The 27,902-nt window shown below is 41.4% G+C and overlaps 1 protein-coding gene across 1 annotated transcript in view; it reads right to left on the reverse strand.

Moving 5' to 3' along the window:
• The window catches only part of LOC119446708 (protein KIAA0100-like), an 85,893-nt gene that overhangs the window by 33,380 nt on the left and 24,611 nt on the right, over nt 1-27,902 (reverse strand). The window contains exons 14-28 of the mRNA XM_037711226.2: nt 26,534-26,564; nt 26,228-26,351; nt 24,111-24,275; nt 22,358-22,534; nt 21,172-21,258; nt 17,874-17,985; nt 14,717-14,837; nt 12,765-12,876; nt 10,319-10,410; nt 8,123-8,195; nt 7,958-8,059; nt 7,749-7,808; nt 7,550-7,643; nt 4,311-4,521; nt 1,463-1,635 (exon numbers count right to left, since the gene is read on the reverse strand). Of these exons, the coding sequence (XP_037567154.1) occupies nt 1,463-1,635; nt 4,311-4,521; nt 7,550-7,643; nt 7,749-7,808; nt 7,958-8,059; nt 8,123-8,195; nt 10,319-10,410; nt 12,765-12,876; nt 14,717-14,837; nt 17,874-17,985; nt 21,172-21,258; nt 22,358-22,534; nt 24,111-24,275; nt 26,228-26,351; nt 26,534-26,564 (1,734 nt within the window). The remainder of the gene's footprint in view (nt 1-1,462; nt 1,636-4,310; nt 4,522-7,549; nt 7,644-7,748; nt 7,809-7,957; nt 8,060-8,122; nt 8,196-10,318; nt 10,411-12,764; nt 12,877-14,716; nt 14,838-17,873; nt 17,986-21,171; nt 21,259-22,357; nt 22,535-24,110; nt 24,276-26,227; nt 26,352-26,533; nt 26,565-27,902) is intronic.

Below are 27,902 nucleotides of genomic sequence, written 5' to 3' on the forward strand. Positions count from 1 at the left end.
GCGTTAGCCCCCAGCAAGAGCATTGCAGAAGCTGCAGCGCTTACTTTTGTACTGATGTGCAATGGCCCAGAGAGGAGATAATACGATAGAAAGAGAAGACAGAGAATGCGTAAAGCAAACGCCCTGACAAACACGTGAATAATAGCCACTCTTTGCTCGTGGGAGCTTGCAGGCATGGGATGATCGCGGGAGAAGGAAAAGGAGCTGTCAAAAAGCGCGCTTCATTTGGGGCCTCTTTAATAAATGAAATCTACTAGACATGGCAACAGTTGTGTACAAACTGTAAAAATTTTAATTCAAGGTATGATACGGCACATTCCTGCTATTTCTGAAAAATAAACACTGTGCAAGTTTGTACACGCAGACAATTAATGAACAGCATGTAGACGCAAAGCTGCACTAAAGCACCGCAGCATCAAGACAGCAACACGCAAGCGGCTGTCCAGCAAATGAACACTTCAGCCACGATGCGATGCGTTCGTGTGAGGGAATGACAGTGCTAACTTTCTCGCAGGTATGAACAATGTGCATAACAACGCCTCGAGCAAACTCGTCTCGCTGTGTGTGTATACTACGTAGACAAGCACAAGTGATGCACGCAAGGTAACATTTAATATCACATCGCGACTGTCTCAGGTTGTCAACATCACCGCCAATTATCGTCAATGAGCACAAACAGCACAGAAACCTTCACTTTCATGGATTCCCACAGTGCGTGGGATCTGTATAATTTTGATCATCAGTACAATCATTTACTTACCCCTTAGAGGCCCTGTAAGGAGCATTTACATTACAAACATTTTGCATTGTACCACATTGCAGTTAAAGGCACTTTTAACTGCAATGTGTCCTTTCACCTCGGCACTGGCTATGCAACTGTGTGAATACCATGTAAAACATATGCAGAAATTGAAATTGAATGTGGAGTTGATAACTAAAGGAATGGGCTCTTGCATAAACACAATAGAGGCGCACAGGTTCCCTGAATTGATAAGATGAGGCAGCATAATGATGCAATAAAAAGCAACAAATGATAATGCAGGCAGGAAGTGCAGTAAAGATTCATCCACTAGCTAAAAAGCTAGAACCTTTTAACAAGATTGCAATACGTTGCATTGAGTAGTCGGATGTGCGCATGCAGTTGAGCAGCTGCCCTTGCTTAGTAGGTTAGTAAGGCCAAGTGGACACACATTGTAAAAAGCACTGTGGCCATTGGACCTGAAATTCCTAAACACTTTCTTTGTCTAGTTGTACTAATCGGCATCACCACTCCACCCCTTACCCTATGCTACATTCTATTGGGCTTGCTTCTCGCAGGTTCGAATGTACCAGCGTGCATGTATGTCATGTCTTCATTTTCCTTAAAACGCAGTGATCTTGGCCTTCCCGCGAAATATCTCGGAAAAAAAAAAAGACTGACAGTGTTAAGCACAGTAAGAGATGACTGGAACTTGAGTGATACCTCGTGGTGGCGCCTCCTGCTCAGCACCGGCCAGGGTGCCCCACACTTGGAATTCGCGCCAGTCCACCATGAATTGAGGGAAGTCACGCAGCTGGCAGGTGACAGATTTGATGCTGCCAGTCACTCGGCGACACCACAGGGTCGAGAACTGCATCCCTTCCTCTGGATAGGGGCTGTATGCAAGCAATTCCAACAAGAAGCACCATTATCGATATTGATGCTGGCTTCATAATACAGAGAACCATAAGGAGGAATACAAAAAAGGACAAGGTCACTAGAAGCTAGCACAATTGTAACACAATGCATTTCTCCAAGCACAAGAGTCTAAAACAGTAAAAAAATTTGTATAGAAACCATCAACAATGACTGTAAATGTAAACGAATAGCCAAACGTGTCAAAAAGGCTATTTCCTTTATTTAAAGAATGGTGCACTAGATGGTGTATATATTTGTTACAGTGAGGATAATTAGGTAGTGTTTGTTGTTTCATCGTGTAATGCATTAGAGAACAGAGCCATTAAGCGACAAATCTGTAGCAGTAGTATTGGTGGTCAGCACGTGTATCAGCACGTTCAGCAACAAACATGCCCCACAACTCAGTGGCACGAGTGCATGCACACTTTGTGTTCGTGCCTTTATATTGGCGGTGAAACTTCAACCACTGACCACGAAAACGAGTGAAAGAGCCAAAGAAACAACATACAACATCATGCTGAATCTAAAGTGAGCAATCTAGCTGATATGCGTGCATAGAAAGGAATGGTTAGCTGCAGGCTATTGTTCCTGTCAGAAAAAAAATGTGTCTCAGAGGTTGCGCTCGAGAACAGATGCAACAGTCAGAGTCAAAATCAGAAAATAATACAGTGTAAAGAGAAATTTCAATGCAGGATATTAATGATTCAAAGACTTAGACAGGGAACTATCTAGAACTATCTCAGTGGTATTAGCAGTTGTGCTACTAATACCACTGAGTCAACAGAGATCCAGAGGGGCTCACTGGTGCGAAAGAAACTGGTACTGAAGTTATGGACAGCACAATCATAGACAGAACAATGTCAAACACAAGGAACGAGTGCTACACATTTATTAAAAAGCAGTGTTGAAGTCTACAAATCAGGGAACAAAAATTCTCCACTAAATTACCGCCCCATCTCATTGACAAGTGTTTCCTGCAAGATCATGGAGCATGTAATCTACTCTCATATTATGAACTTTCTAGATGCTAACAACTTTTTTCATCCTTCGCAGCACGGGTTTCGCTGGGGCCGGTCTTGCAAGATCCAGCTTGCACTCTTTCTTCACGACATAACCTGCGTCTTGACAGTAACATACAAACAGACGCTACATTTTTGGATTATGCGAAAGTTTTTGACAAAATATTTCATCAGCGCCTATTACTAAAACTTTCTCATCTGCATCTGCATCCTGCTATCCGAAAATGGCTCAGGCAATTTTTAACAAACTACTCGCAGTATGTCTCAACCACGCCACGCTTCTAACATTGCATCTGTCGCATCAGGTGTACCACAGGGATCTGTCCTTGGCCCCTTTCTTTTCTTAATTTATATTACCGACTTACCCTTGCATGTGTCCTGCCATATCCGTTATGTTTGCCGATGACGACGGTTATTTACCATGCAGTCAATAACATCACTGACCAAACAACTCTTCAATGTGACCTTAACTGCATACAAGAATGGTGTGATCTCTGGCTGATGACACTCAGCTCTAATAAATGCAAGCTTGTTTCATTTATCCGTCTTCATTGCCCACTTCGCCTTTCTTATCGGATTAGTAATGTCTCCATTGAATTAGCAGAATCTTACAAATACTTAGGTGTCACCTTGGCTAATGACCTAACCTGGAACGCACACGTTGCTAATGTCATTTCATCAGCTAACAAAAACATTGGGATTTCCAAAATGTCACCTTCAGTTTGCTGCATTGCATGTAAAGCTGTTAGCCTATAAATCATTAGTAAGAAAGAAACATGAGTACGCATCTTCCATTTGGGATCCGCATCAAGCATATCTTGCGAAAGCCCTTTAGGCAGTTCATAATCACGCCACCAGGTATATTCATTCCACATACTCTTATGACGTCAGCATATCATACTTGAAAAAAGAATCGTCCTTATCGCTTCTATCCTTTCGTCGCCACACTGCCACCCTCTCCCTCTTCCACAGGTCCTACTATTCGATGCTTAATCACCCACCATACATTGTCTCTCCATCAAGCCGGTCACAACGCATTGGCCATCCGCTGCAGGTAACACAACTACACTCATGCACAAATACATTTTCAGTTTCGTTTTTCTACCGAGCATCTAAAGACTGGAATGCCCTTCCTCATCAAGATGCTGTCGTCACCTGCTCGTCGCAATTCGTTCAAGATGTAACAACTTTTTATTTAAAGAATTGAAGGTATCGTAACACTTGTTTGTATATATTGTATCCCCACCCCTTATGTAATACCCGTACTACGGAGTCTTTAAGGAAATAAAATGAAAATTAAAACTTAGCAAGTAACAAGCATGTTCATTCAACATTTTGCAAATAAATTTTTTTTGTGTGTGGAAGGAAGGGACCCGAAGCAACGATTTCTAGCAGAAACTGATATCAGCGTGCCCACTTATCAAATTTCACTTTCTAAAGGTATGCACAACTGTGCCACTGTATTGTCAGCCCACTGCCATTCTTCCTGTTTCATCATTATTTTCAGAGCAACAGATGTGTGCTTCTGTGTACAGTACACATACACACGAAAACCATCTTCAAATAAAAGAGCCAAAAGACCGCGCGTGCATGTCAAACACAACTTCAACTTTAAACAGAAGTTGTTCACCCACCTCTCAGGATCGAGTCGACGCATTACTTCAACAACAGCCTCGGTGCCATGGTATGATGGGTCGGCCAGGGCCAGCACCTCAAGTTGGTCAAAGTGCCAGAGGACAAGGTGAGAGCGCATAGATGTTCCCTGCCCAAGCTGCTTGGAGCGCTGGACGTATATGTCGGCATCCTTCTTCCTGAGGCCGGCATAGAGCTCGTTCACCTTGGAGGCTGTGGGAAGACATTCATGTTCCATGTTAGCATGCATGCATAGTACCCTAGCCCTAACAGTATGACAACCAATCATGCCGTTAGGGTTGTATGCCTTGAACCTTGCCAATAGTGATAGTTGCAGCATTAACAAATTTAATTCTTAAAGGTTGATAATTTGATCAGGTGCGAGTCTATCACTGAAGTAAGGCACACTAAATTAGCAGGGCACAGCCAATCGAGCTTTCACAGTTACAATATAAGCAAACACGCAGCTTTGCTTTAGGGTAGCTCAGTTAGTGATTCAGCAGTCACCTCAAAAAGCTTCTTTACAATACATTAGGCTTATGAAAGAAAAAATTACTGCCTCAGAAAATAACTTCCACCATCAGCAGTGCACAACTTGAGGGTGCTTACATTAAAATGTAAAATCAATTTCTAGGGAGTTAAGTGCCAAAGACACAATCTTGTTATGATGAATGCTGTAGCGGGAGACTCCAGATTAATCTTGACCACCTGGGGTTGTTTTGTGTACTTAAATCTAAGTACACAGGCATTTTTGCATTTCACCCCCATCGAAATGTGGCAGCCACCGGGATTGAACCCACGACCTCGAGCTCAGCAGCTTGAGGTCGTGTGCTTACATTAACAAGTACTCTTCCAAAAATAAAGATTGCTAAAGAGCAAAGGAGCGTTAAGAAAGTCCACTGATCGACCAAGTTATGACTTCAGCCATCGGCAAGAGAAACTTTATTTCAATGTGGTGGGTGGTTTTTGTGGCTTTGGTATACATCTACAAGCACTCAGACTCTCTAACAGACAACAGCACTCCCTGTAGGGTAGAAGAATAAGGAGAATTGAGGGGTTCCATTTGTTTGTTACTTACAATCACATGAAGCCAAGCTTCCTTGTCTGCTGGCTTCATTGTGTTCTCGTGTCATAACACGAGAACAGCCATAAGGTTGAAATTGGCATGTGTTAACAATAAGGCTTATTCAAAGACAAAGGAAATGGTAGCGTAACTGATGCTTATACTGGTGTTTAATGCTTTAACCATGGGACACCTAAAATAATCACCATACAATCGATGTCACAGGCCAACAATATTTGCTAGCACGAAATAAGCTGTAAGAAGCTACAGCTATATATTTGTCTACGTTTGGTGCTCTGCTTAATATGTGAAAATATCTTGATACACTTCAATGTAAGCCCATAATGGCTAAGCCTTGTAGCAATCTCGTCACCTAGTAGAGCAGTACAGTAAACTGCCGTTAACTCAAAGCTGCAAAAACTGTAAAACATTTCGAGATAAGCGCAGTTTTTAAGATAAGCGAAATCACAAAAATAGAATACAGCTGGCTGCACATAGATTACATTGAGCTTTTTCAAAATGTTGGCAGTAATATTCTAGCTCACTTTCACGAGCATTGGCCCCGGACACGTCGACGTCTACAGGCAACGGCGCTACTGGCACTGTGCCAAGACAGCGTGCCTGGCATTGAGCCAAGAAGATAGCAATACAGTATTTGAAGCCAGTCATCCAAGCATAATCGCTTCCAGACATCCAAAAAGCTGACGCCGCTTCTGACAATGTCACTTCAAAAACCAAGACTTAACTGTGGAAGAGCGCAGTTGTCACACCTTTAGCAGACACCTATGAATGACACGGTATTTACGCCTCCCCGGAGCACGAGCATGAAGCAGGCGCCCTTATTAAGCTGCAATGTCGCTAAAAAGCTCTGGGCTCGCATGCTGGGTCCTTTGGACACAGCGCTTGGGCTGATCGCATCTGCTTCGTAAGTGCTCAAGGTCATGATTAATATGCCGTGACCACTTTGATGCATCACTGACAGTATCCTAAATGAGAGCTTACCGTTGCTAGCGCGAGGCCCCAACAAAATGGCAGCGATTACCCAAGCAAGCGCGCGCAATCAGTGATAGACAGAAAGAAAGTGGTAATGAAGTGAGGAACGTGGCCCGGTGCGATGTCTGGTTTTGCTAGTAAGCTGCCCCTGGGTAAAAAGCGAGTGCAAGTGATGCTAGCAACGCTGCCTGTTGCCTTTTCCCTGGTATTTTTGAAGTCAAGATTTCAAGATATCTGGAGTCAGGCGCAAAATCTTTTCGAAATAAGGAATGAAAAACACATGGGTTGACACCACGGCTAGAAAAGAAATTTAGACTTAACCGATATTTTGAGATATCAGAGTTCAAGTTAATATGGATTTACTATATTTTTAAGCCTTCTTATGTGCATGCCTTAAACAAAACCTTCTTTTTTTTAAGTTGGAATTTATTGTCATGTCATGAAAATACATAAGTGCCCTAGTAATATATAAATATTAAAGGAGGAGGTGCAAGTGAAAACTGTCAGTGGGACTATCGGTACGACATTGGTTGATCATGGAGAAGGCGAGTCTAAAAGCAGTTGGCATACAAATAGTTAATTGAATTGAGCTGAATTCAACACTGAATTGAATGCACAATCCTTACCAAAGCTTAAGCTGTTTTACAACTGCTTGTTGTGCCTCTGCAATCGTGAGTAATATGTGAGGGAACGTCAAATCCGTGTTTAAGCAACAATCACTCGCCATGTGTGGATTTGAATCTGACGTGTTAATAAGTAACATGTAGCTTTTCCATTGAGCTTTAAGTCTCACTGAACCCTTAGATCTATGCGAGTCACTTGTGTTTTAGCCACTACGGCCTCTTCAGGGCAAATTTGGTGTTGCCTTACCTATTGTTTGAGGTGATGGATTCTCGAATGAGAGTAAGCAAAATGTGCGGCACTGTTTCACGTGCAAATACACCTGCTCTAGAAATAAGAAATATTTATGACACAAGACACACATACAATTGTCCATGCATTGCTCTCATGCATCAGCATACTGTACCTTCTAGTTTTCCTTAAATAAGGCTTGTAACAGGCAGAGACGGAGTTCTAAAATACACATTACTATATTCACACTTTCTGAGTGTGTGCAATGGTGCGCTGTGCGAGAGTTTGTAAGAAATAAAACTGATCATGAAATAAATTGGCCAGCAGACATACCTGGCAGCAAAAGGTGTGTTTTGCGATAGTTTTCAATCTTCTCATCAAGCATTCTTTTTCTCTTCAGGCTTTCATGATATTCGTCCTCAAGCAGCTGCAAAGGCACATGCATGAGACTTCAGAGCCTTGGCAACAAAGTACACTTCAACACTGCAAATTAGAATACAAGAACGAGAAGGATGAGGAAGGATAACCTTACCTCATAGTTGTTCCTGAGCTTCACTTCAAATGGATCATCACCAAGCTCTATTGTCAGTGTCTAGAAACAACACAGAGAGATAAAAACTATGTGTAATTCAAGGAACTAATGGTGTAAATAACATTACCTCTGCAGTTATAAATTAGTATGGTTGAATTTCATATTAGTCGATATACCAAAAAGGTGGTGACCAATTCACTTAGTCTTACCTTAGCCTTGATAGAAAAGTCAGAGGGAAGTGGTGAATCAGCTGTAAAAGGTACCTTGCCCTTCTTGTGGACAAGCTTTAACCATCTGATGATGTTAACAGCCTGAAATAAAGTTGCAGAGAATAATAAACCCAAGACCTAGAGCAAGCAATACAAAATAATTACCTCTTCACTACAGGCTTCTGCAAAGTTGTAGTCATATGGGAAAGCAACTTGCATTTCCTCAATGGAAAGAGTCCTGCAATACACAAACATGAGCAATCATTATTTGAGATGTTCCCCACAACTATGTTCCAATTACAAGCAAAACAGTAAGAACAGTGAAATGAATAAGAACTTGTTTTTGCCATACATGTTGCGATGTTGGCAGTTTGTTTGTTTTTTTCTTCTTTGCTGTACTTATGATTTGCTACTAATACATTGTATAACATGCTCTGTCTCATACTGCTATTGTTCCTTTTTATATTATGTAACACACTCCCCTCTACAATATATTGGTGCTAGAGGGTATGTCAAATAAACAAATAAATAAATAACTAATGTCGCAAGCTCTAAGTAAGGATATCCACACATAACTCACTGTGCCAAAAAATTAGAATTGCTGATACATTTATTACCATCAAGGTTATAATACAGAAGCAATGCAACATGAAGCGCTTAAGGTGTACTAGGTGCTTTTTAATTTAAATTTTAGGGTGATTCTCAAAGTTTGTGGGGTTCTGCCACAATTGAAATGTCTAATAACTTAAGAACTAGCCACTGGTTATATGTAAATTAGTCTAGTTCCACACAAAAAAAAGAAAGAAAGAAAAAAAAAAACACACACACAAGTTCACACATGAGCAATCTCATTAAAGCATTTGCTCCGGAAAATCAAGCATGAAACTGTTACTAAGAAAAAAAAGAAGGAGAAGAAGTGGGAAACTCAAATATATATATATATATATATATATATATAAGAACCTCGTTACCATGTCAACCTTTGTATGTTCCTACAATCCTGCCTGGATAGCGATAGCTAATCTAAAGCAGTTTGGTGATTGCAAAGCATAGCCATTATATTCATAGAATAAAGCGTATGTGAAAAAGTTTACCAAAAGCTCTTTCTTAATTTATTTTAAGCTGCAATACAATGAGTTCAATGTTTTTTTATTCTAAAATCCAGAAAAAGAAAGTTATTTCATTATTAGGAATGGGCAAATATTCGAAGTTTAAAATATGAATCGAATACTACACACTAATTATTAATATTCGGGTTCGAAAAGGAAATATTTGGTACTTTCAAATATCGAAACTAATGAAATATTTCCCAACAACCGAATGTTAAAAACTTGTTACTGTTCTCTGTCAAGCAATGCAGGAACAAAATAGGTAATGCAAGGTTTGTTTTCCGTTTTGCAGCAGACGCCTATATGACAACCCGTAATTTTGCATTAGTCTGTCATTAGTGTTTTTCGCAGTCTAGTCATGTAGCAATTTAATCTTTTATGCCACAATGTGTGATGTTTTCCTTTCAACATGCCTTTTTACATGTGTCTACAGCACATAAGACATTCAGTGATTTTTTTTTTCTTTTTTTCCAGACTTCTGATCTTTTTTTTTGGCAACCATTTATTTAGCATTTTTGAAATCTAGTCATACAGCTCTCACATTTTGTCTCTCCACATGCCACCAATTTACATAAATTGGAAAGCAGACGCACTGGGTAAGCTATTGGATGGCATATGTGAATAAATAAATAAATAAATAAATAAATAAATAAATGAATGAATGAATGAATGAATGAATGAATGAATGAATGAATGAATGAATGAATGAATGAATGAATCTTCTTTCTGGGATTTTACGTGCCAAAACCAGTTCTGATTATGAGGCACGCCGCAGTGGAAGGCTCCGGATTAATTTTGACCACCTGGGGATTTTTAACGTGCACTACAACGCAAGCACACGGGCGTTCTTGCATTTCGCCTCCATCAAAATGCGGCCGCCGCGGCTGGGATTCGATCTCGCAACCTCGTGCTCAGCAGCGCAATGCCTTAGCTAACTGAGCAACCACGGCAGGTATAAATAAATAAATATATATATGGACTAATTCATGAAAAACCTCAGAGTGCAAAAAAAAAAAACACGTTTTTCAATTTAATTCTTTTGACTAAGAGGTTCCTAAAGGTAAAAGCTAACTGGGCTCAGCAGTAACTTAGCTGTAACACCAGAGAAATTAGTCATGTCAGCTTCAAAACGGTGGCAATACTTTAGTCAAAGGAACTTGTTGAGAAGTGTCTGTTTTCTATTCCCAACTATGCAGACTCTCTTACAAATTTGAGTCAGACGTTTACTCTCAGAGCAATGAATGCACCTTACCACAGCTTGTTGTACTGCTGAGTCAATCCCTTTATTGTGTGGCGATTGATGGATGATTTTTCATCTGACGGAGCAGCTACATACTGCACTTGCTGTTAACAGCCCGAAAAGAAAACAAAAAAACTGAGTTACAAATTCTTCACAGGTAACAAACCATCACTAATACATTTATAATTTAGAAAATGTGCATAAAATTTTTTTTTCAAATCAAATCAAACTTTATTTGAAATTTGATTTGATTTGAAAAAAAAAAAAGTAAGGCATAGATTGCAAAAAGCTGTCAAAAATAAATTTGCAACACTGCACTGAATCATACAGCTATAATTCAGCTGTAATCAGGTGCTTCTGCACTACAACAGATCAGATAAACATCATGGCACTGTTCTGACTGCTATGAGCAATATTTGTTTGCTGCAATGTAATGGGTGAGCTTTTACAGCAGTAGCTAGTAATTAGGCAATCTGGAACACTAGGGAACAAAATAATATGATTTGCATGGAGTAGTTTTGTTACGTCAACAAACGGTAACTCAAATTGTACTTAATTTAATTATTATAGTAACATTCATGGGTGTCCATGTACTTTTGGCTAAAAATTAAAAAAATAAAAAAATAAAGAGAGAGTTTGTTAGCCACTCACTAAAACAGTCATGAAAATATTAACTGAACAGTAACAGTGCCAGTAAGACAAGAAACAAAAAGGTGTCCCCACTTCAATAATTGAAATGACTTGTCGGGAGGTACAACAGGATTACAGCATTTTGTCAAGAAACTTTTGTTCACCCATTGCAACATGACATATGCAACTACTAATACAAATATTTTCCCTTTTTTTTTCAATCAAAATCTTTCATCAGTTCCCATGCAACCACGTCGCCACCTTGTGCCAAGAATTTGAATGTTATCTGAGCAAGTAGCAAGGCATCAGAATCTATCCAACGACTCTTTCATTTTATGCACTAACTACGCTTTCTGCACATACTCCCATTTCTTTTTAAGCAAGTACTGTATGTGTGAAATAATGTTTAGTTGCGAGCTAGTGCCTGTTCTGCATCTTCCCTCTTGTTGTCAGTTTGCTGTTTCTTGCCAACATGAAGCAGCCAGCCCAGCAACATGTGTTAGTAAGATAACGAGCACATTGCCATGTGCTCAAAGAATAAAAAGCACATGTTGATTTTCAAAAAATAGACTGGTGAATAGCATCAGAATGGCCACATAGGCAAAGTGAAATTCCAGTGAGCTTAGTGGTATGGAAATGGTATGGTTCTGCCAACAACAGAATTTCACACCTATTAATAAAATTTTGATGACACATGCATTGGTTCTTTTGTGTTTTAGTCGACTGGGAAAACTAATTTTTAAATGACAGCAGCAACAAAGACACAAAAGCTGCGCTCAGGTTGTAATTTTTCTGGCTGAGACGTATAGGCTGTTTTAACAATGTCTCAAACAACGGCAGATGCTCACGGAATGCGCGTTATTTTGATACTTTTGTTTGACTAATATCAAGTGCAACTTTACTTTACCCCCTGTGGGTTGCTTTTATCCATCAGTGCTTCAACAACGTATGCACAAATTATTACGAGCAATCCTTCCCATCGTGTAGGATTTTCACCCTTTCACCTACACAAGAGTACACAGTCGATTACAGATCGACCTTTGACCAAAGCTGGACTAGCTGTCTAAGTTTTTACATTTTGAAGCCCACCTGTTCAAGTGCCCTTATTCACTGTACAATATTGTGCAACACTCCACATTACAGTACAGCACTGTACAGGAACTTAACAATGCACTTGGAGGCTCCAGCGCCAGTTGAACACACACTAGACCACCTTGCTTGCACAGAAAAGCTGATCTGAACGAGATAATTCAGTACGAGGAGGCTTCTGCATGCTCCCTGACCTGACAACCATTGCTTGGCAAGCCTAAAGAATGCAGTAAAATATGAACCGGGTACCTGCTGCAATGAGTAAAAACAAATGCTCCCTGTACAACAGGAACTTAGCCGTGTTCACGATTGCAAAACTACTGCTTTCTCGCATAGCATGGGCATCATGGCTAGTATTCATGCCAAAAAATCATTCATAATTTTTTTTTTTAGTGATATGACTTACAAAAATTGGGAACTAGGAACCAGGTGCATATTTTGTATAGGTATATCAGATCTTTTTTTTTTACTCTTAGTACCTAAACTAAATATAGCAAATTATTACTTCCATCATGATTCCTTGAGATGCTTCTTTAAACTTTCACATAAGAATTCTAAAAAATCATCTGAGTAATCATTACTGTTATACATTGATTCAAAACACCAGTGATCAGGTTATAATTTTATGTACCGCAGTATACGTTGCAACTACTAAATCTTGAAATAAAATGTTCAAACATCAAAGCACCGACAATGAGCACATTTCTTGCGGTAACGAAAGAGTTAAGCTCATACCAACCTGTAGCTTAAACACAGGGTGTTCATCAAAATACACCACCAATGCATCTGCGTGGATGGATTTTCGTGCCGGCTTTGCCTTTATGTGAAGATCTGACATGATAAACTTGATTCTGTTGTAGAGAGAAACAAGCCAGTAAAAAGGCAATTATTATTTGCTTATCAACATTGTTCAGTTCTTAACACACAAGCTCTACATGCAATGACAGTGACACTATTAAAGTATAAACATGTTTGGTATTTCACGTATCAAAAGCTGCTTTAATCCCTCAAAGGGATCGTGACAACATCAGCTCATCATGAGTAACAGTCACATTTTGGCTTATGAGGAGTCCTCCTTGCAACAAAGATGGTGATTGACGTTCTGTCATCGTCACTTTTATATAATTCGATTTCCCACAATATTTGCAGACATATTTCTCTGTTCCAACCATGATAAAACATTATACTAAATAGAGAAAGGAGCCATTATGGTAATTTTTTGTAATAAGAAAAGGAGCCCTTTAGGGGGTAATCAAGCAAAAATATTATACATTGCTGCTGCATTAAAAAGAAGAAAAAAGAAACTATACATGTAAGCTAATATAACTGTAACTTTAAGGAATAGTTCCAACACAACCTCAGTGACAGTTGGCACATAAAATATTGTCCCAAGAAGCTACATGTGAATGGAAAAGGTTGTAGTTGTTGACCCAGTTTTCAAATGATGACACACGTGCTGAAATTAATTTTGTTTCAGATATCCGCAAAAGGCATGTGGTACATGAGTAGACTTTTGCGTGGGGATGCCATGCTTTGATGCGGCCACGAGTATGTAAGTGCTGGTTATTGCACAGTGTCATGAGCTGAATAAATAGCACCCCGTTTAACACCAACACCCATGCGCGAGTACTTGTTTCTCTGTTTTACACACTTTTTTACAATATTTTTTTTCAAACAAACTGTTTCTACATTCGCTCAAAAACATTTCATTAATTAAATTAACTGTTTCTTGTACACAATGCTCCTAAAACCTGGCTGGTCAGTTTTAATGAAAAATTTGTTGACTGAAGCAGCTAAACGCACCATGTAAAGAAAAGAAATCCAATGAAGATTGCAATGGTCCTCTACATGCATATTGCAAAGGTCAGGTTTTCATCAGTGGTATAACGTGAACAGCATGTCCCAAGTATGAGCACGAATTCTATACAGATCTCTCTATAGGCACGTTCGATTCGCCTGCATTTTCTGACCTAGTTCAGGCAGTGCTGCAATTTAGCGTTCGTTTCAGCGGTGTAAACGTGGTACCTCTAGCACCGTTTGTTTCAAGAAGTACAGAAAAAGTTCAAGCCCAGTTCCTGAACGTTCTGCACCGCTGTGATTGTCAGTGTCATTGTCGTGCAGCGGCATGGCAACAAACCAAGCTACAAGAAAAATATTTGTGCAGACAATCTTACAAGAAAAATGTCCACCGTTAATCAACAACGACGGCACCTATCTCCACGTGGCCCTCGAGCATGTTCCGAGACAGGCGGAAAAGGCGTTTGAAATCGAATTCAACGTAGGTATATGAATTTTTAACCTATAGGTCTCACCAACTTATCCGCCAGCATTACAACTATGCATCGTTTGCATTATTATACTGCTCATTTGATGTCGGAATACTGGCAAGGAGCCTAAATCTGACAAAAATGAGCGTTCCCAATACAATCACGGCATACGCTAGACGCTAGCAACGAAAGGTGCGCACGTCCTGCACCACATCATTCCTGTACCATTTGCATTAATTTCCTCAGAGTCCTAGTGTCGCACTGCTGGCTGCACTTCTGAACTGGCACTGCACAAGCTTGGAACTGTGCAGTGAACTCATGCAAGAAGTGCAAGCGAATCGAACAGACCTTCTATGCGTGAACCTAATTAACAAGCGTTATATGTATGTGCACCGCTGGCAAATAAACATAATCTGTGCCTAACCTGTGGGCCTTTGAAAGACGGAACTCAAAACTGTTCCCGCCTTGCAAGCAGATGTTGAATGTCAAGCCCTCGGAAGTTGGTTCTTCATCTCGTGGCACATTTTCCAGTGCTTTCCGCTCAACTGTAGCAAAACAAGAGGCCCGATTAATCACCTTATCTCCTGGAAATTATGATTTCCAAGAATGCAAGATCAAGAGAGCAGATTTTGCTCAGTGAAAGAAATGGTGGTGCAATGTTTTACCAAGGCAGCAAAGCTCCATCCACTGTCATTACTGTGAGTGATTTGCAGTGCAGGGGCATGTCTGCCGCCATTTTTTCACAGAGAAAACTCATTTTTTTTTATCTGTCATTATCACAGACGACTCATAATTGCAATTCATTGTGGACAAAAGAGGCAGGTGCTACACCCACCATGCTATTAAAAAAGACCTGCTGCCGTGATGTACCATCCTCTATGTGAAATTTAAAGGGACTGACAACCACTTTTTATGGTACCCATTTTTTAATTTTTTTGCTGCAATGGAAAGCTTACCAGTCAGAGTGCTGAATCATGCAGTGGTAATGCGGAAAATGTTGTGGAACATTTTTTATCAGAATTTTTCTATCTGCAGTGAGGATGTAGTCTTTCACTGAAAGCGTGCTGGGAACAGTGAGAGGTGAGTGCAATAGCGATTATATGCGGCAGCATTGGAGGGAGGCAGACGGCAAGTGTGGTCGTAGCTGTGAGAAAGTATTATTTTGTTTATCAAGCCGATGTTCCTGCAATTCACGTATTCCGAAGTGTTAAATTATTTCTATAAATATAGCCATGTGCTGTTGTGGTTTCCTGTCCAACAGGTTTTGCCATTAACAAATCAAGGGTGTTTTTTAGCCAAGCCAAGTTAAGTTCTCTAAAGTGAAACGACACATTTACACATGATATGCAGTTCAGCGTGTTGTTGGAGCCACATGTGCGCTTTTGACTACTGAAGCATGTCCCATCTCGAAGACCTGAGCGAGCTGGAACATAGGCTCTTAGCTCCCATGCATGCTCAGAATTTCTCGCACAGTACAACAGCAATAATGTGTGCCACCATGCATTGAGGGACGCTAGCGCCGCTCATTAGCATGGGGCCGTATTCTGAAACGATCAACTTCGCCGATACTATTGCCTTGGCCACGCCTCCGCCAACGGCGCGTGCCTGATTCACTGTTTTAGCAAAACCGGAAAATAAATAGCGCCATCTAGTAGTTCCAGTTTACGTCAATATGAAGTCACGGTGTCGTTGGGTGCTCCCGACATATATTGATTAAACAAACACAACTATGTCGTACTACGGCCGATACACTTGAAAACAACAAACCAGAGCCGCTCTGCACTCGCACTGGTGTGCTCTCGTGCGTTGTGAAGCATTCGAGAGCACGTCACGGGTAAGCAGCTGGTTGATTTATTGAACATGACTATAGCCAAGGCGATAGTATCGCCGAAGTGGATCGTTTGAGAATACGGCCCCTGGACTTCTTTTACTTCGTAATATGCATAGAATAAAGTGTAAAAGCTTAATATTATACAAACTCCAATTTTAAGCAATAAGTATGTGGTACTTCATAACAGCCGACTTACAGTAATCTCCTATACTACATTCGAAGTACCAAGGCTTCACCGCCACTTCGCAACACTTGCTGGTTTTTGAGACTTTCATTGCCAATTTAAAATTTTTATTCCCCCTTAAATTGTGAACAATGTGCTGGATTCTATCACTATAAATTATGGTTATATTTCATTTCCATCAACGTCTCATAACACATTCTAGCCAGTTGTCAGTTTCTTTAAAGGGCCCCTCACCAGGTCTGGCCATTTCACTGACAAGCACAGTGCAAACAATGCACGCTAACGATCTGCCTGCAATGTATTACACTGCTATGCGCTGCTAAAGGAGCTGAAATTTCAAACCACATGCCCTGCACCCTTCTCCTCACGGGCGCCGCGCTCCCAGCCAGAGAGCTACTACGTCAATCACACAAGTGCACCTACGCAGTTTGCCTTGCTGTGACGTCGTTGACAGTGGCACGTGATTTTGAGAATTATTCAAGACAATAGCAGTTATTTGTTTGATCTGTTGCTCCAATAGATGAATTAAAGTTTAGAGAAATAATAAAATCTATAAACCGAATGTCTGCATGTTTTTGTTTTACTTCGTACCGTAGCAAGGGCTGCTTCGTACTTCTGCTTCGTATGTTTGTTCTCATGTCATGCAGTCGCACGCGCAGAGAACGAAATTATGTCATTTTATACCGTGTTCCAGGGTGCGATCATGCTCTGTGATCTGCTTGCGTCTGCCTCAGTATTCGTGCAGCACTGACTTATATCACTAGTCAGGTGTTCTCGTGCACAGTGTGCAAAATCGTGCACTGCGCGAAACGAGACAAACGCAACAGTTCGCGCGCAAGGCCATTAGCGGAAGTAAAAAAGCAAGTGGGGGGAAAAAAAAGAAGAGAGAGGCGGGGCCCGTGACGTATGTGTCATGCGATCCTCCAGCTCTGGTATGGGAGAACACAGGGAAGGAATTTCGTTGCGGAGGCTAGAAGGAGGCAAGTGGACAAAGTGTCTATGTTGGCGGTGATGCTCACCTCCTGAAATATTTCCATCTCGGCTATTAATGAACCAACGCTCCCTAGAAGGCATGTAACAACTTCCAGCATATAACTAAAATTTGCTATGCGGCCTGGTGAGGAGCCCTTTAAGCATGAATGAGCCAGTGGTTAAGATGAGAGAGTTATTTATACCCGTCTCCCTGACTAGAGAGCCCTAGAGAGCCTATACCTGTGCTAGAGAGCCCAATTCATGTTCAGTGCAAAGCTAAAATGCAAAAGTCACAAAATGCTTCGCTACAGTTAACTACATTAATTTTTAACAGAGTAGGCTGCTAACATGCTTGGATAAGACACCCTAAATACTGGTGTATCCATGTGGTGTATCCATCAATGATGAGACTGGCCAGTTTATCTATGACTTATAACTATGTTCAGATTCTAGACGAAAGGCATGTCTGTTCGTCATAGGCCTGTAGTCAAGTGTCTGTGTTGCAGCAGCAACAGCAATATGCATAGCAGATCTCTTGAAGGGCACACTAAACTAGGCAAGACAACAATGTTCAAATAAGCTAGAGGAACTTACATTTCAGTGAAGACTTCAGCTCCAGTAGATCTTGCACAAAAGTGACCAAGCTCATGTGCAAAGTTGTGCACCAGCTAAGTGAGACTTCATCGAGTAGTTGCAGGTGTACCTCCTGTAGACGACGCAGTGAAAATTAAAACAGTGGCAAAGCAAAGGTGCGCCAGACCACTCCGATACATCTTGGCTATGAAAACACTCCCTGAATACTTCACATTCTATCACTATAAATTTAGTCCCTGAATACTACTATATCATAGTGCATCACTCTTTTGCAACACCCTGGTGAGTACTGCAAAAATTTTTTCTAAGCTGTGAACTCATATATCAAATTTGTGTGCTTCAGATGCTCTAATAGATACAGTTTACAGAACTGCAATATATATGCTTCCCGTTTAATGTTACAAATTTGTAAACTTTGTGCTTCAAGTTCTTTTAGACAGCAATTTTCAGCAGTTTTTATAAGAGCTATGGGACATAATTCAAAATTCTTCATACAGACAATAGAATTCAGCTATGTTTTTTTAACTGCAACAAATATCATTCAAATCAGTTCAGTGGTTATTGAATGACAGCATTTCTGTACTTACATGCATTTTAATAGGGAAATCAAAGTTGGCTTCGGGCTAAAGGCTCCCTCTTTAACCGACCGAAAACAATAAATCTCACAAGAACTTTCTATTTTTACTGCATAAATAAAAAAATGCAGCAGTAGAAGAGTGCAGTAAAAATGAAGACATAAAGAACGCCCTTGTGCTTATATAAGTTTCCACATACAGTCGAATCTCGATAATTTGAACTTGAAGGGGCCCGAAAATTTGTTCGAATTAAAAGAAGTTCGAATTAAAGCAAGGACTTACTTTTGAAGTATTAGAGCACCATAGCACCACGTACGAATGGTGCGAGTCGTGAAATATCACGACGCGCAAGCACATGGCGAGCGAGGGCCACGAAACTGCCCTTGTCGGCCAACGCTTGCTTCCCGATAACGGCAGAAAACTAAACTTCAGGGAGCAGGTGGCGCCGACACGGCAATGGGTGCCCGCGGGGACCATCGAAGGTGAGGAAGGAGGGCGGAGGGAAGCGGATTTGGCCTCGGCAACCTCGTCGCTTCGGTGGCTCCCCTCGCACTCCCTCTCAACTCCCTCGTAGCTCCTTCACCTTCGATTGTCTCCGTGCGCACCTGCCGCCGTGCTGGCGCCGCCGCTCTCGCCGGCCCGGCGCCAGCTTAGCCCACTCCCTGAAGTTTCGTTTTCTGCCGTTGAAGCGAGGCGTTGGCCGGCGTGGGCAGTTTCGTTGGCCAGACTGGGCCTCCGCCATTGCTTCCTTCTGCGCCGCAGCGTTGGCTGAGACGTCGGCACGTACACGCGTGTTCCTGCGCGACGCAGAAACGGCGACCTTGCCATTTGAGAGAGTGAAATTTCCGCCGCGGTTCTTTTTCTCTCTCTTTTTTTTCTCCGCACAGCGTTGAGGGGTCTCGCCTAAGCTTTTCGGAGCAATGAAAGTCGAAATAGCTGCCACGTGATTTGGTGCGCTGCTGAGAGCATTGTCAGTGCGCGGTACATTCGAATTAACCATCGCAAATGCTTTCGCGTTTGAATTACCGGGTGTTTTCGCCCGTAGGAATACACATAACTTTGACGGGACCACAGCGTCAGTTCGAATAAACCGGAAGTTCGAATTAAGCGTGTTCGAATTCACGAGATTCTACTGTACAAAAAAAATGTCATAGTTTCGCCCTAAGGGCGAAGCAATGAATGCGATAGCAACACAGTAATGCCATATGAAGTAAGCTGACAGGCTTTGGTAGCAATATGAATTGTAGTAAACATGAGCTGATTAAGTAAGCAGGTGTGCTGCGGCGTAAGTAGACCGACATGATGAGAGACTTGATGACCACGAGAAGGCGCGTGTGAAACGGTGGTGTTTATGAGAAGTGCTTCCCGTGGGCAGCGCGTGTGAAGGGACACACCTGTAGCGCTGCACTGCCGATCCGGGCAGCATTGCATGTGTAGCATGCATTGGAAAATGTGGCCCGACTATTACTAACTGAATGAACAAGTGTGGTGTGAGCGCGCACAAACAAACATGAATAGATCACACTGAATGACTGCAGACAACGACTGTCAAAACGCTGGCAGCAAGCGCATACGCCGCAGCAGGCGAAGATACGTGGGGTCTATCGCTTCAACGGAAACTGAGTGGCGAATGCACAGCGCATACACAGGTTGGAGCCGTGTGGAGATAAGAGATGGTGCGGGCGAGCGACGAGCACGGTTGTTGGCAGAGTAGAAGTGCGCCCCCTCCCTCCCCCCGCTCCCTCCGGCGCTGGCTTCCCGCTTCCTTGCTTGCGCGTGGGAGATTGAGTGCGTTCGCTCTCCGTGATAGCGCACATCCCCGCATGCTTCCGCTCGGGCATACGGCGCGCGGCGAAGATTTTATCTATACGGAACCTCACGGCGACGGCGACGCCGACGGAAGAAATCCGGTTGAAGTGTCCATATAATTGCTATCGCAATAAAAAAGCTAAGGTCTGCTTGTAGCTAGAGCACTGAATGGGACAAAAGGCATTCTGTTTGCGTAAACTTTAAATTGTTGTTGCTCACGCAGGTTGAACAATAGAAAAAAAAGTTAAATCTGGCTAGGCTGGGACTCTGGTGATCTGTAAATTAAAAATTTTTTTTGGTGGGAACACATGGCATATTAAAGAATGAAATTGTGTCATGCAAGGCCGAACTTTCCTTTCTCCTAGTAGCCTGACCACAGCCTCATCGAATGTAACGATAAGGCATCAGACACTAGGTTTGTGACTGAGTCTCTTTTTGCCACGATAATGTCTACAAGAACGAACAGCTTGAATTTGATTTCTACACGCAATTTAATACAGAATGAACAATTGGCTAGGCTCAGCTACTTGACACAATTTTTAATGCCAAGGTAGAATCGACTTTTGTCTTTTATGTAGTTTTTTTACATCAACTGAGCTCCTAAAGAAAATGCACCTACTATTTTACAGCTGCAATATGCGAACCTATCTCAACTTGAATTATTTTTCTGGCTGCCGTTCAACACTTCGAATATAAGTCCCGTCCAGTATTGGTATAATTGAGGATGACTCTAGCTAGTATACAGGCTATGATAAAAATACCTCACCGGACCTCCATTCACTTGTCACTGAAACAAAATCTTAATGTGATTTTACCAACATAGACAGGGGTGCACTTAATGCACCCCTGTCTATGTTGGTAAAATAAAAAGCCTGCAAGAGTTGTCATGCATGAGAATGCCACACAAAACTTGCCTTCTGCTCTGGCTTGTAGTTCAGGCGAGCACTTTTTATATAGGCTGCTGCTGGTTTAACCTCTGAAGCCGGGATGCAACTGTAAGACTAAAAAAATTGACACAGTATAAGAATCCTGGTTAGCCTTGAGTTATAATGTTGTCAGGATAACGTCACATGACGAAAAATGAAAAAAATATATAATTTCTGTAGCTTATTTCTTTATTCAGATAAGCCTAACCGGTAGATTATGTTCCCACGATTACACGAATCAACACTTTGAAGGATGCCGATGCCCATCATGAATACAGTCGCTGACCAACATTTTTACACAGACGGGGCAGCAAAAATGTACAAATAATCAGGCGGTCTGAAAAAACAAGTTTCAATGGTAAAATCGATTTTGCCATTCTTTACAACACTATCAGCAAGCAAAATTTGTTTACAGAATGTTGAGCTACATGTTGCTCCATTGAAATAACACCTTTAAATTTTGTGATGGTTGACACCACGTGAGCGTTTTGTGTTCAACTGTCATACAGCCTGATGTGCGTCTAGTGTCGACATGAAGCAGATATTGCACATGCGACCTTGACAGTTTTGACTGTGCGATGCTGTCAGTTTAGGCTTTGTTGGCAAATCCAGTTTAGAGCTTCCTGAACATGCGCAAGCTTACACTGTTACATCCAGTAAGTGCATGTACAAACGTGGTAGGCATTTGCAATAGGTTTCGGCTGATTACCTGCAGAAGCAAACTCTGCTTCAAGAACACGGCAATCACTCCAGCCTGGGCACATGATCTCACGCCCGACCACAGATATGGTCTACTGGTACAAACATAGTATTAAGGGAGTATTTCCTGCAAGGGCTTGCAACCTCGCACACCTGCTGGCTAGGTCTAACTAGCATTGTTTCATTGTATTTAAATGGCAACCAAAGTTGCGGTTTAGTGCCGAGTCGGCAAATGGCACAGCAATGAATAACTACAAAATGGTGAACTAAACAATAATAACAGCTCTCGAACACATCCTTGGGAAGGTATAAATGCATAGGATAAGACAGGGACATACAGAACTGAAAACAGCACAGAAGACGAGACTATCCAGCTTGCAGTCATGCTGTACTGTTTTAATTTTTTCACGTTTTGAGAACGATGCACCAAGTGCAGCCCAACGACGCATTGTGTTAAGCCCTCAGTGTGTCTCACCTGGACAGTGTTACGCAGAGCTGCTAAGGCACAGCCTTCCAAGTTCACGTACACCTTAGCACTGGTGCAATCCACATTCAGGCTGTCTAGTCGGATGACTACGCCTGTCTCAGCTGAGCTCAGACCAAAAAGGTTGGTGTCTGACAGACTCAAATGCAAAGACAAGGCCGGGCCAGCCTGAAGAGAAGCAGAAGTCACATAATATGGACTTGATGAATAAGATGAGAGAGTGAATAACAAACGGCAGAAACATTTTGCAGCTGCATTTAGGTTTTACACTTGATCCGCAATGATTCAAACCTAGACACTTCGTACTTATTACTTATAAAAAGATTAATTTTTTTTTTAAACAGTGCTTCCTCATAAAATGCAATGGCTACCCAATAAGGTGTCTATTTAATTAAGTGGGCGAAGAATGCACCCATATGGTATATCTTCACTAAAGCATCCCCGAGGTGACACTTAAACATGACAAGTACATAAAAGCTTAAAATCATGTGGCAACTCTGACCTTAAGCGCCTATAACACTTCATGTCACAGTCACTGCATCCTCAAATAAAGCCCAACGTCTAATCTTTTTGTGACCTCAAACATTCATCCGAGAGTTAAATTGTTGGGCCAGTCTTACATACCAATCAATGTATAAATACAGTAATTATGTTGGTGGTTAACATTATTTGTGCCGCTACTTTAGTGTACTGCATGTTGGCACTGATAAGCAGCCTGACAGCAAGGCACTACTTCTGATGATTCCGACCAGTGATGTGATGCTAGGGAACAGCGGCTGGCTCAAAAACAACTAGCAACAAAATTGATGCTCTGGTTTTGTGACCAGAGCATGACTCAAGTTGTTTTACTTGCAGTTGGCTTAAGACCAGTACACACACATGCACACACACCACATAGAATAATTAAAATGGAGGTAAACTACATAGAGGGTTTGCCCAGCATGTTGCAAATAAATCAGCCTGCTTTGAATTAGAATGTATAACTTTCTCGCATAAAAACGATTAGCAAAAAAGAAATTTAGATATAAGTTAATACAAACTAGTAAGGAAGGAAACAAAATACAGTCTAACTACACTTTAACTGGCTATACCGCTGCAGAAAACACAATGGTGGTGACACCTGCTTAGGTTGTACTACATACACGGTTGCCACACTTCTTGCAACAAAAAAACAGTGCGCAGGAAATATAGAAGAGGTGGATGCTCAATATATAGCTAAATTGTACTCAATACATGCTATGTGTAAAAATTAATACTAAAGCAGTTGCAATGTTTTATGCCCTGTAAATTTGCTACCATTGTTATAAATCTCTTACTTGACAGGAGAGAATGCAGAAAGTTAATATAGGCGGTAAGCATCATGCACAGGAGTCGAGGGCACAGAAGTATTAATGTGACATTTACAATTTAGCTTGATTTAGTATTACTGTGCAGAAGTTTACTTCACTCACTCTGTGTTCTACCTTACCAGTTCTTACCTGATGAAAGTTCGTGAAATTTAGTTTTCTAAAATATGGTCAGCTAGAAAATGGGCAAGTGCATGCTGTTAAGGGAGCTGGACAGTACACATCCATAAAAAATCGGCTAGGTGGAAACCACAGCTGGGCAAGTTTCATTGAAAGCTTGGTTAACATAATGTGGAACCCTCTATAAATTGTCAGGAGTAGGTACTGGGCAGTGGACAATGTCGTAAGTAGTGCAAAGACAAAAAGACCAAAAAGACAAAGAAAAAAAAAAGGAATACCTGTTTGGACTCTAATATGGCTGGCTGCTCAGCTTTATGTTCCTTAGCCCTGGCCTGCAGCTTGGAAGACCAGCGCTCCAAAAGGCCAGTTACGAGGGGATTGACTTCTGCATGGACACCTCCCAGCATGCACTGGATGCGCAGGTCTGAGCTGCTATGCCGAGTCTAGTATGCCATGACAGAAAGGAGACTTGGTCAGCTGACAGTCATTTGAGTACGCTATGCGAATACGACATTATGATTATGTTGACGAAGAAGGAGTAAAAAAAAGTCACAGTTTCGCCCACAAAGCGAAGCGTAGATTGCGATAGCAAATTAGCAGAGGGCCATACGAGTTAAGAATAGTACTTTTATCGGTCGTTTCAACTTGTAAACATTCACTTGCTAACTAAATTAACAAGCATGATGTTAGAGCACACAACAAAGATGAACACTTCACACTTGATGACCGCGGACACTTGTCAAAACGTTGGTGTGAGGAAACGGGGCAGCAGCAGAGAGCGAAGTGACCTTCGTGCGGTCTATCGCTTCAATGCAAACTGAGCACTGAGAACACACAGCATGCACAAAGCTACAAGTAGCCGATGCACTTAGATTGTGCCCCCAATGCAGATTGCTCTCAAGATACGGCCGCGTGCAGCCGCCACGTACACAGTTGCAGCCGGAGCCCATTTCTGCCGGACGGCAGAAATGCTCCTGGAGTGTCCATATAATTGTCATTGCAATAAAAGCAGAAGCTAAACATAGCATAGTATCAAGACGGTGCAGCACACCCGAGTACCTCTCTTGGTGGAAACTAAACCACATGACAGTCACATTAAAGGGACACTATAGAGGATGATTTATTAAAACTTTATTGGTCAATTAAGATTCTGTAATAGTAAAACAGCCACTCCTACCATGACAGGAAATTTAACCAGGAAAGATCCCAAAAATGAGACATGTGGCAATGCTGAATCAAAGTTCTTGCATCAGCTCACCATGATGACATGGATTTTGACAGCATCTACTTTGCTCTGGTTGATTTTTTTATCTGTTAAAGAAGGACTACACTGCTCTTTAAAAGAAGCAAATATTCAGCCAAGCAAGTTTTTAGAATTTTCCTTGTTAGCAAAAAAATTTAATATGAGAAAACATTTTAAAATTAGGTACATCAGAAAGATGTGCCATCAATGTTTCTATTTAATGTCCCTTCTGTGAGCGTACTACCTTATTTATTATCATTTTTATACTTAACAATGAAGGCAGTTGTTATCACATTTAAAACCAATTTTGCAGGTTAGAAATTACACAGGTGATAAACAGTGAGAGTGGAACATCTGTTTTCACTGGTGTTTCAATCCACGGATAAGAGCACCCTGCTTATGCAAAACATAAGAAAGTGTCGGTCTATTTAATCAAAAAAGGATCATCACAAAACTATCTGACCTACATACCACTCTGATCATCCTCTGTCTTTCAAAATAAATATATTGTTTCTTTCTCTAAACATTAGTGGGAATCCTCGGGTCCCATGACCGCCGCACGTGCAGCGAACGTCGCGTCAGGCGCATGCGCGCCAGGGAGAGTTGAGAGAGGGGAAACTTTCCTTCTGTGGGCGGCGCACGGAAATCGCAAGCGCTATCAGCGCCACCGGTTGGGCCACGTGAGATCCCGCTGACATCGCCCGGGACTCTTTGGTCCCCCGCAAGCGGCGATAGCGGAAGTCTCCACCGCCACTCGCGTATTCCCGCACGTGGTTAGTCAACCGCGTTCTTGCCGCGGCAATCGCTGCGGCCGCCCGTATTCTTCAGTTGGTAAGTCGGAAGCCCTTCTTTACCTAGTGTATTATTCTCTTCGAGGGAACCCTCAGCGATGTCAACTATAGCTAGCTGGCCTGCTCGAAGTGTTAGTTGCAGTCGTAATAAATGCTTTCCGAGTGTACACGTGGTTGTCGTCTATTGTTCCCTCGAGCTTGTACCGGACCGCGGTTGAGGCGCAGGCATGCGCCAACAGCGGGGCTCGGTGTGCCGAGACAGGGAGCCGTGGGTATCTCCCCCATATCGCGACGACATGCAGGAGATCACTGTGTATCAGTGCATGGATAGAGGCTAACAACCACAGAAGTGAAACAATACCTTCAGTAGCATCATGCCGATAGAGAATGGAACATTCCAAACATGGCTCTTCTTCAGCTGATATGGCTTCAGTGTATCACGGGACCCCAGTGTGCACCACGCTGTTTCCAACATCACTTCAGAGCTGCATATTTAATAGTGATAGTACCTTTACTATTCAAGTGTGCATAAGATAAAAATAACGAAACCTAGAATGGCTAGCACATTTGGGAGCAGCAATTAAATGCAGTTACTGCCTCAATATATAATTTGTTTCACAGTTATTTTGCATGTGCACTTCTTGGACTAATGTAGTCGCATACATACCTTAGTTCTGGGTTTACAGCTTGATCTTTTCCTAAAATAAAAGTAAGAAAAAGAACAAATTCAGCATGTAAAAAGAAAATAACACATAGAAACTGCACTGAAAACACATTTTGCTCGCAAAATCTTGCAGAAATGGAAACCTTTGAGCACACAAACTTCAGTCAATTCAGTGGTTTTGCTTTGCCTTTGTGCAATAGTGCTCTGCTACTAACTTCCTCTTCTAATCCTCCTTCTGTGCACAATTAAAAAATGAACTAAGACATTTGCTTCAATGTCACTAGCGCAATACGAAGCGTACATGCCCTATTTAAATGAAACCTGAAGGAACAAGATCTGAAGGTCAGCAATTCTACTGACTCATGTGACCGCAAGTTACTACCTGTGCTTTAATACAGCTGGTAATATGTTTGATGCCAGACTCTGCTCTGGAATCAATTTCTTTTTGAGGCAATATTTCTCGATAAAAGTTAAACAATATTTATTTTTGTCAATATTAGGCACTATCTGCCTTTTGAATATGTACACATTACAACTAGGCAGAAACTAGCAAGTGAATGTGTTTAATTTATTCTTTTAGTAATTTCCCAACTGCTAAGGAACAGGGATTGCACTTTTAGTTTTACCACTGTTTTGAGACAAAGTGCATATATGATGAACAAATTGTGAAAGCCTGTTATACAGAACTGCGATTACACTGAGCTACCCTATTTAGCAATTAAATCATTGCATGCCTCAGAGTTCATCATAGTGAGGTTTTACTCTGTCATCGGCAGCAAAGAAGATTATTTATAGCTGAACCTCTATATAACTAATATGAATATAACAAATTAACAGATATAATGAAGTAAATGTAAAATCTTTTTCGCTGATATCTGCGCATAACGAATATATGGTTACAACAAATATTGGATACAACATAGCTATTTTTGTGTCAGATGATATTTCGTTATAACAAGGCTTGACTGTTTTAAATGCAGAACATAAGCAAATAACATTGCTTGCACTGATTTAATAAGAAATGAAAATAAACCTTACGACACACTGCTAGGCAGCAAGACTTGCATATGTTGAAATTTGAAGCCAAAAGAACAGAAAAGTCAAGTGATAGTTTAACAATGCAGTCATTGGCATGCACTTAAGCATACTGTTTTATTACTCATACAGTCATGTCATGATGGCACACAATGTAGTGCTAAATGCTTGCGTATAACAAACACAGCAATATTCCTGCACTCAGCAGCTTAAAACACTAGAAGGGTTAATTCTGAATAACTCCAGCTGGTGCAGACAGTTCATGTTTCACATTGCCTTGGGAGCTGTGCACACACAAAAAAAAAAAAAAAAAAAAACTGCTGTGTATGTGCAAGTG

The sequence above is a fragment of the Dermacentor silvarum genome, chromosome 3 (genome assembly GCF_013339745.2).
Source record: "Dermacentor silvarum isolate Dsil-2018 chromosome 3, BIME_Dsil_1.4, whole genome shotgun sequence".
Lineage (NCBI taxonomy): Eukaryota > Metazoa > Arthropoda > Arachnida > Ixodida > Ixodidae > Dermacentor > Dermacentor silvarum.